The sequence below is a fragment of the Xiphophorus hellerii genome, chromosome 11 (assembly GCF_003331165.1).
Source record: "Xiphophorus hellerii strain 12219 chromosome 11, Xiphophorus_hellerii-4.1, whole genome shotgun sequence".
Lineage (NCBI taxonomy): Eukaryota > Metazoa > Chordata > Actinopteri > Cyprinodontiformes > Poeciliidae > Xiphophorus > Xiphophorus hellerii.
In genome coordinates, this window is record NC_045682.1 from 11,322,092 (window position 1) to 11,331,908 (window position 9,817).

Here is a 9,817-nt window from a genome sequence, read left to right on the forward strand (position 1 = left end):
ATGACTCATGAAGTCTTTGTGCCATTAAGTGCAAATTCTTATGATGTGTAGACAATCCATATCATCAGTGACAGAGGCAGAACAGATCTATATAATTATTAATTATCTATATAGAAAAAAAACCAGTTTTGTCAAAATTGACCATGCTTTGTTATCTGCTCTATTTTTTTTATATTTTAGAGACCTATTCTTTTTATTGTTTATTGACAATAACGTTCTTTCCATTGGCACTTAGTTTTTGTGCTTTTTAAGTTCTGCTTCTCTTATGTTACTAAGAAATCATTTAATGATTTTAAGGCTGAAGCTGTGCAGCATCAATCACATGTGAACAGTATGAAACAAGAGGTATCCTGACTGGCATTACCGAGAAGTTAATACATATTTACAGTGACATGATGTTATTAAATAAGATTCTAACCATATAGGCATGAATAATACCACACGACTAGCTTATTTAGGATTTTGGTTCTTGGTAACAGTAGCTGTTTTCACTCATAAGGTCTCCATATTCCTCATGAAGGGAAGCCAATTACTACGGGGAAACAAATGTTAATGAGGCACTTGACATTTAACTCCATAATACTGTCACTTTGCCCCCTGCTGCTCCTTGAAATAACAGCCAGGGAAGACTGGCAGCCTTTGAGGGAATGTAGTTACAGCCAGAAACACATTCTATTGAAACCAGATATTACGTACTCTTCATAAACCCTTCCTTTGGGAATGTAGTACAACGGGAAAATTAATGTCATGGAAATAATTCCCTGAGATTTTCCATCTTCCTCTCTTCTTATCAAATGTCAATTTTTGTCTGGCTGTTAGGTATAATATCATTATTAGTTCAAAAATATTCCTCTATATTTTTTCAACTATTGCACTGTCTCAACTCGGCTGTCATCTCAGGTGAGAGACTAATGGAGACTTAGAAGATGAAGGTCACACCACAGGTTGCCTTTAGTGGCTGCATGGAGGCAATCCTGGAGGCAGAGCCACCGGCGCTAATTGTTTGAAGGAGGGAACCTACTGAAGCCTTCCTCCTCCTCCTCATCTTTTGCTATTACTCTCACTTCATTGTTACTGTTATTGTGTGTGGCGAACCCTGTTGAAGATAAGAGTGATTTGATTGCAGGAACCCAGCTGCTGCTCAATTTGTCTTGGTGGTAAGTACAGTTTTTTATTTTATTTTATTGTGAGGGGGGAAAAAAAACATTAATTGAACGATATAACTGTTGTCAGTATTTTATCAAAGGATATCAACTTAAAAACAATTCAATTGATGTTGTTTTTGCTGACTTTCATGTATACTGATACATTAAATACATGGTTTTCTTATTTGTGGTGAGCAGTACGTGTTAACTTTAATTCTTTAATTCTGTTATTAGATGCACTCTAATATTAAATACAATTCATTCAAAAGTAGCTCCAGCATTGTATTAAAACAAAAGTGGAAGCATTGCACTAAGCTAAATCGGCTCTATATAACATAAATATATGTATTTTAAGAGACATAAAACTGTAACATGGTAATGTAAAATGTATTTGCTCCGGGTGGCCGGATGACGCCCCCAGGGAGGGCTCTGCCTCTGCTCCCCTGCCCTCCTCCTTTGAGACCCTCCCTGCACCACTCACAGCTGAGACCCAGGGAGCAGAATTAACAAGCAAATTGAAACAGACTCTAAGATGTGCTTTTCACATGAGTTGCTGACTATATGTGATTCAGAGTTTTCTTCTTTTTCTGCCCGCAATGCACTTTTTAATTTGCTGGCAGATTGCAGAGGCAAAGTGGAAGATGTCTAACAACATGGCCAAGATTGCAGACGCAAGAAAGACAGTGGAGCAGCTGAAGCTGGAGGTCAACATAGAGAGGATGATGGTGAGTGAGCACCTAATGGGACTACAAATAAAAGTCAATACTTTAATTACGTCAGCATAAGTCATCATCGAAGTCTACCCTATGTATTCAGTGACAGGTTTTTGATATGGCTCACTACCTAAGGTGGTGGCACGAGAAACTCAGAAGCAAAAAGTTGAGTTTTAAAGTTTCCTCATTTGGATGACTGTTCAGTAGGTGGGAAAACATGCCCACACACCTTAGCTGACCAATGATGCTGAAGTTGGTACCCACATCACAACTGCTTATCTGGCACTAAAATGCTATTGCAGCATTTTGAATGATCCTGAACTGCATTTAATCCTCTGTGGTTAAAATCCCCTATACTTAGATTGACCAAACCTAACGTTTCCTGAAGGAATAGCTTAACACTTGCAAAATTCTTCTGTCTTTTTTTTTAAACATAAAAAAGCGTTTTCATTTTGATAACCTTAAACTTGGTAAAGTGTAAATCTCATCGAAAAATCAACTTGAAACAAATCATTCCATTATGTACAAAGTATTTTTTTATGACACCTAACTAATACTGTGTAGTTCTTGAATGCTTTGATAAGTTACATAAAAAGATAACATTTTTGTCATATATGGTTAAGTCAGAAAACGATACGTTTTTGTTTCACAAATTAGGGTGGTATTATGCTTTAAAAGTTTAAACTTTCTCTTTCACAAAATCTGCAAATACAAAGCAATCAATATTGTTTACTAAAACAATTTTAAAATTCAATTTAGCTCAGTTCATTTTTTTACAAAGTGCTATCTTACAGTAAATGTCATCAAAAGACACTATAAGAAAAAAGTATTCAATTTATCTACATATTCGGAATAATCCTGTGAAAAATATCGACAGATTCAAAGTAAGACATGTTTTTAAAGGTAATTCTTGTCACACAATGCTTGATGAAATTAAATGAGTATCAAATCAATGCAACCAAGTATATCCAAAAGTAATGTCCTATTTTAACAACCTATTTTCCACAGATATCCAAAGCAGCAGCAGAACTGATGTCCTACTGTGAATCTCACGCTAAAGAAGACCCTCTGCTGACTCCTGCCCCTTCATCGGAGAACCCTTTCAGAGAGAAGAAGATATTCTGTGTCATACTCTAATTCCTTGAAAAGTCGGCAGAATACTTTTTTTTTTTTTGTGCATTACTGTCTTTCTAATTAAATCAATCTTGAGTGACTTTCCAGATGCGAATGAATGATCCGTCTTTTCGGCATGACATAGCGGCAATAAAATTTTATTGAAAAAGAGTGCAAAGTTCATTGGAACAGCCCAACACTGTTGCCCTGTGCACACGGCTTACACATTAACCAAATCATGTATCTGTGTTTCCACTGCATGCATGTCATTTCCTCTAAATCTCTCCAAACTGCCTTGGCTGTTTTAATTCAGCGCCAACTGTTTATCAAAAACTAAAAAGGAGGGTTTTTTAAAACTTTATTTAGATAATTACTGGAATTATCTAAATATATATTTTTTTAAACTTATTTTTTTCTAATACCACAAAAACTTGAGTGGGTTTCCGGGTGGCACGCGTTGCTTTTGTTGTTAAATGAATGCCTGGGTAAACAAGCTGCTGTGAGCAGGCGCTGCCTGCCTGGATGGTGTCTCAGAGGGATGTGCTACAGCTCACTGAAGCTGTTGCAAATGAGGGGTGTGGTTATGTGCTGTGGCAGTACAGGTTAGGGGAGAAACGCAACAGGTGTGCACGGTTTACACAGAGCAGGGAGCTCGCGGTGTGAATCTGACCGGCAGGGAGAACTAAAAGCTTTTTTGGGGGGATTAAACAGCTGAGAGAAGAAGGTATGTTTAATTAGGTCATTAATTATTGTAAAAGGAGATGTTTATCTTAACATTTAGCTCATGTACAATCAGCTTCTCACTTGACATAGGAAAAAGAAAAAAGGGTTTGCTTTGCTTTGTGCTTGTTATGCTCAGGTTTCTTGATGCTGGCATTAGAGTAGATGTTGGTAACGCAGAAGTCGCGTATTGTCAAACGAGGCTGATCAGGAAAAACTTGTCCACCTGACTCAGTAGGTGACTGTACACACCCATAGTGTATGCCCAGTATCACACCTGTGTTAAAAAAAAAAAAAGCAGTGAAGGCTAACTGCCTTCCATTGTTTTATAGAAAGTGGAATATGTTAGTCTGGAATCTTGTTTTATTTATTTATTTTTTCAGCTCTGCTTCCAAAGCAAAAAAAAAAAAAACCCGTGAGATTTGAATGCCAGTTTTGCAAGACAAATAAGAGACTATCATGGCTGTAAATAAACTCTTCCTGTTTGGGTATGATGCAGGATATGCCTGACTGTATTTATAAATTAAACACCTGTCCTATGACATTAAACATCTGAGGAATGTGGGTTTCCCATTGCTAGATGCTGTTGTTTAAGCAGATTAGTGAGTTTTATAACTTAACTTCTCCGAGCTGAATGGTTTTTATGGCAGAGGAGATAAACTGACCTAAATAAAAAAATAAAAAAAAAACAGTTGCGTTTGTGTGTGACATGACTAAGCAAAACTTCATTTCTTTTGTTTTCAGGCCAAACAATGGCCAATTTTGGAGGACATGCTATACCAGGCACTTTTTTCCTGTTGTATGGCTTCTGGCTAACAGTGAAGCATGTCCTCCTACACTACTGGAGGACGAGCCAACCTAAAGGAAGACAGGGCATGCCTCCTTTCTTAAGGAGGATGGAATACGTTGAAGGAGGATTCCAAGTCTTTGCATCATTTGTCGGTCAGTTTCCCTTCAAACCCACCCTAATTGCTTACAGTCCAAATAAAATACACGTTTGATGTATTTTATTTGGATTTTATGTGATAGACCAACATGAAGTTCTGAAGCTGCAGGGAAACAAAATCTAAAAATCCTGGTATTTGTTTTCAATCAATTCGAGGCAGCTGCAGTTCTTTCTGAATTGAACGTTTTTTGCTCCTTTTTTGCAAAATAGATCAGTCAGATTGGGTAGAGAACATTCTACTACATAAATATGCCACAGTGTTCACTTTTACAGTGTAGCCCTGACTATGATAGAAAAAACTCTGCCTTTTTCTGCTGTAAAAATGTTTATAAACCCATCTTTTCATATTATTTACTAAGTTTATTTTATATTACCAGTAATACCCCATTGAGAAATTATAGCTCCTTTAGGAGTGCTGGTCAAGTTGAGCAGCAAAAACTTTCAATACATGAATTGGAAACTACAAATCTAAAACAGTATCACAGTAGTCAATATGGTATAAAGCAAATTTATTGCTAAAAAAGGAAAACGTAATTTAAGAACGGTGTTTAACAGTTGTTTTTAGGTTACTAAGTGGTAACAAAAGTAACTTAAATGTGTTCTGGAGATTATTCCTGAAATAAGGAGCATATTTTAAAAGAATGAAACCCAGAAACCATTTAAATTAAACTTTTCTGAAAACTGAGTATTAATCAACTCTTTAACTCTGACCAGCTCTCGTTTCCTGTGGTGCTAAAAACATTTCCAACAACATTATGCTGCCACTACACCGTTTCACCATTAGGAATATTAGGTATATTCAGATTGAGTTGTGGTGTTGATTTTTAGCTTCACACATTATTTGGCTCATCTGACCACAGCTCATTCTTTTATATGTTTTCCAGTCTTGCCATTCTTCCCCAAAGTCCAAATTTGTTAAATGCAACTAGAACTGTTACATCAGAAGATTCTTTGACTTGCAGCTTCTCTTTAGTTGGCAACGGCTCTTTGACTGCTTTTATTTTTTGATTTAAAAGTAAAGGGGACTAAACTGAGTATTGTCTGGAAAAAGAAAAAAAAAAAGGTTGAAAACCAAGTATCACTTTCCTTCAGCTGGGATATGATGTTGGTTTGTAACATCATATCCCAAATGTAACGTGGTGAAGCTTGCGGTTGCTACATCACAAAATGCTACATTGCCCCTTCATCTGATTTGCATGTTGTTTTGACTGTGACAGGTATGATGGTGGAGCAGTTTGTTGTGGACGGTCCACACGCCCGCCTCTATGATCGGGAGAACGCCTCATGGGTCAAGCTGATGAACTGGCAGCACAGCACCATGTATTTGTTCTTTGGGATCTCAGGAATAGCACTGATTGCCAGCGTAACAACCAAACGGGTGCCGGTTGGTGTCGATCGCCTTGCTCTCTCCTTGGCTCTTTTTGTTGAAGGTAAATAACTTTTTTTTTTTTTTTTTTTTGCTTTTCATTGCTCGTCTCTGATGTGTGTTATACGATTTCATTTGGATCACTCAGGATTTCTCTTCTTGTACCATGTGCACGGCCGGGAGCCCCTGGATGCTCACATCCATACCCTGCTGCTGTTTGCCGTCTTCACTGGATCGGCCAGCACCATGCTGGAGGTCTTCATAAGAAACAACATTCTTCTGGAGCTGTTCAGGGCAGACATGTTCATCCTGCAGGGTTCTTGGTTCTACCAGGTGATCCGAGAAAGGAGATTTTGTCTTGTCTGACTATTTGTATTTAGCGTCTGGCTTATCTTGCTAATTTATGAGGAATTTGAAAAAGTATTCACACACCTAGAACTTTTCAACCTTTTTTTTGGTCACATTACATATAACTTTATTGTATTTTAATCATTTGTGTTCAACTCTTTTCTTGGATACTCCTAAATAAATATCCAGGGCAACCTATTGAGGCACCTGTAAATAGAATCCATCTGTGTTGTAATTTAATCAAACATGTGGAAAGAAACCAAATGAGATGAAAACTAAATTAAGTTTAGATCAAAGTATATTCGACTCTGACTTGGCTTTAGTGATTTTTGCGAAGACAAATAGGCAAACATGGTAGTGTGTAAATGTTCAAAGAATCTAGAGGCCAAAACAAAAGATAATTCTGACATACTAACTCAGAGGTGCTGAAGACTTTTCACTTTAATTTGTAAAGGAAACAAAAACCTTTACAAACAAGAGGTTTGTAAAGGCCTAAAAGAAAGTTTGTCACATGAAATCGCAACAGAATACAATACAATAATACAATAAAGTATGCAGCTTTATTGCATTTTAAAGCAACATACTGTACATATAAAGTATGTAGCTTTAAAATGACGAACACAAGGAAGTTCAAGAGTTACGGATGCCATTGTAAGACGTTGTAGATCAGTGATAAGCTACAAAGGGCTACAATGATTGTATCATTGTACTCAGTACATTGATATCACTTTACAGTAGAACTAGAAGGTATTCATTCAGAAAGTGAAAACATTTATAACTGACAAATTACCTGTTTTAAGATGTTTTTCACCCCAAACAGTTTGTTTTATGGAGGGTCAGTGCGGAACATAGACGATTCCAATCCAAGCATGCTTGTTAAATTCAGATGTAATTTTGCCTCTAACCTAACTAAATCTGATATGTAAATGTTGTCTTATTGGCTCCTTTTGTTGTTCCAGATTGGAGTTGTTCTTTACCCCTTAAATGGAGACATGTGGGACCTGAAACTACATGACAACATGATGTTCGTCACGATGTGCTTCTGCTGGCATTTAGCGCTGTCTCTAATTTTGGTCTCTTGCACCGCCTCCATAGTTTGGTTGTAAGTATCTCATCTATCAACCTTTGCAGGATTTAAAATGTTGAATAGTTAAGTAATAGTGGCTGCAGATCAGAACAGAATAAAGTATTTGGAATACACTTACTTTTTTTTCCGATGGTTTCCTCACAAACTGAATCAAGAGATTTTTTTGAACAGATGCATAACATCCAGGTGTCTCTTTTTATCAAAAATATTTGCAGATTTCTGTTTTAAATTTAGTATTAGTGGAGTTGCTTGATCATAAGAAGACACTATAACAGCAGTTAAGAGCCGTTTGGCTCTAAGTTGCCATCATCAAGATTAACCGGTGCTGGAATGCAGCATGAAAATGACTTTGATTACATCAGCACAAAAAGTACTTGAACAATGGAAGAAATGGGCAGAGTGTTTACAAAGTTGTTTGTGGGAACGAGACCAGTGGATCTTTTTTTTTCCCCACACACAGTAGTGGTATAGACGCATCAAGTGTTTGTGATAACAATGTCATTACATCACTGTTACAGGAATTTTGGCACATTCTCATTTGCTGTTGTCCTTTTGGTTGTTGATCTATAACCCACATTCACTTGAGTTTAATGCCACAAACTGGCAGCCAAAGATTCTCCCTGAGTATTTTCTGCTAGAGAAGACTCCATGTTTCTGTTATTTATAAAGGTGGATGCAATCACTTTTCTTATAAAGCCAGGTTGGTTTTGGAGCCCTCCATCATTTCAAATTTACTAAAAAAATTCTACTTCACAAAGGTGTGTGACTAATTTTGATTATGAATAATCTTCAGATAGATTCCATATAGATCAAATTAAGTTTCTGTCTGTTGAATGATTATGGTTAACAGCGGATGAAAACTCCCACATCAGGTAAAAAGACTGCTGACTTGACAGACATCCAGTAGACAGTCAATGAGAAGTTCCACAAAGAGGATGAATTAAAAAGTTCATTGCTAAATAAGGTCTGAATTCTGCATTCAAATGAATCAATTTAAAGTTTGGTACAAAAGGCACATTACTACCTACAGGGGCACAACTGCGTATTTTTGAGGTGGATGCGAACATCTCACCGGCGCCCCCCCCCTGGACATAAACTTGTACAAGTGAGCCAAAGAGCCGCTTCTGTTAGCCTGTATCTGCAGGTCTGAGGCATTTTGTCAGCATGTTTTCCATCATTCTTCTAGCTTGACAGGAAGCCTTATCCAAACTGGCAACCCACATTAGTAAAATGGTGAAATAATATCAGGAAATGATTGAGGGATGTAGAGACTGATGTCTGGTTCTTTAGGTTCTGACGGGTCTGTGGTTCCTCTCCTGATCCATTCTGTCTGATATCAAACCCACTGGGTGCCACTGAATGTCACCGACACATTTATTTTAATGCCCCTATAAAACTTCACTGTGATTGTTTAGCCTGTGTCTTCCCACTACCATCTGTATTTTTGCCAGAGGTTTTATTTCTAAGGACGGTGTAGTATCGGGTGGACATTTTAAAAAGACACTGCCTACTTTTGCACCACTGACTACCTACAGTCAGTCTGCACTGACAAAACCCAAGAAATAAAAGCACACTTAGTTTTTACCATAGGTGTGCACTTTTAGAGTTTCCAAAGTAAAATTAATGATAGCTATATTTTGGCAATCAAGTCTTGGGAATAAATCTGATTTATTTTCGATTCATTTCCAGAAAGTGTTAAATGTATCATTTCCTCTCAGAGTGACTTATTTGGAATCTTAAAGCCAGTCATTTATAAAATATGATTTTTTTATTAGGGGATTGTGTTTCTTTAACAATAAAAATCAATTTGCTTAGAGCTGCCTTTGATCAATAACTGGTGTATCATTAACTATAGTCACTTTCAACCTGTCATTTTGTCCTCTTACTTTGCCACTATTATGGCAAAGTAAAATCATGTGAGGCGCTTTGAATTGCCTCGTTGCTGAAAATGTTATAAAAATAAACTGCCTCGCCTTTATCTTTGTTCCAACAGTACCACAACAAGATTCTCAGCAAAAGGACGGGATATAGAGATCGGAATGCGAAACACTTCCTCTAAGACCAGCTCTCAGAAAGCTTTACTTGAAGAGTCGGATGAAGAGTAAAACAACGGTTACTGCTCTCTCTATTTTCTGTTTTAAATCAAAATTTCATTTCAATACGTGTTAATGAGAAAATAATGCTTCATATGTTTGACCAAGCCAGATGTTTGGCCAAATAAACTATCTTTTTGAAATAAAAGACAAACCTAAATATTAGTGTGGTTTATTTGTTCTTTAGGAAAAAGATTTTAAAAAATTGGGAAAACCACGAAACATTATGATCTGTTTTTAAATACATCACCTTGCAGAAGAACAAAAATCACAACATTCAAATAAA

General features: G+C 36.9%; 2 protein-coding genes across 3 annotated transcripts; both read left to right on the plus strand.

The window, feature by feature from the left end:
* Positions 1–993: 993 nt before the first annotated feature.
* Positions 994–3,142, plus strand: gng8 (guanine nucleotide binding protein (G protein), gamma 8). The gene is made up of 3 exons (XM_032577065.1): positions 994–1,157; positions 1,766–1,870; positions 2,867–3,142. The coding sequence occupies exons 2-3, from the start codon at positions 1,787–1,789 to the stop codon at positions 2,993–2,995; spliced, it is 213 nt and encodes a 70-aa protein (XP_032432956.1). The 5' UTR covers positions 994–1,157; positions 1,766–1,786; the 3' UTR covers positions 2,996–3,142.
* Positions 3,143–3,544: 402 nt separating this feature from the next.
* On the plus strand, positions 3,545–9,691 carry tmem45b (transmembrane protein 45B). Of its 2 annotated transcripts, XM_032577064.1 has the most exons (7): positions 3,558–3,695; positions 3,831–3,925; positions 4,436–4,633; positions 5,855–6,067; positions 6,152–6,336; positions 7,311–7,453; positions 9,432–9,691. In XM_032577064.1, exons 3-7 carry the CDS (start codon positions 4,444–4,446, stop codon positions 9,541–9,543), a joined length of 843 nt encoding a protein of 280 aa, XP_032432955.1. In that variant the 5' UTR covers positions 3,558–3,695; positions 3,831–3,925; positions 4,436–4,443; the 3' UTR covers positions 9,544–9,691. The 2 variants fall into 2 exon arrangements, with proteins under 2 accessions (XP_032432954.1, XP_032432955.1); XM_032577063.1 differs by lacking the exon at positions 3,831–3,925 and having other exon boundaries at positions 3,545–3,695.
* Positions 9,692–9,817: the final 126 nt, after the last annotated feature.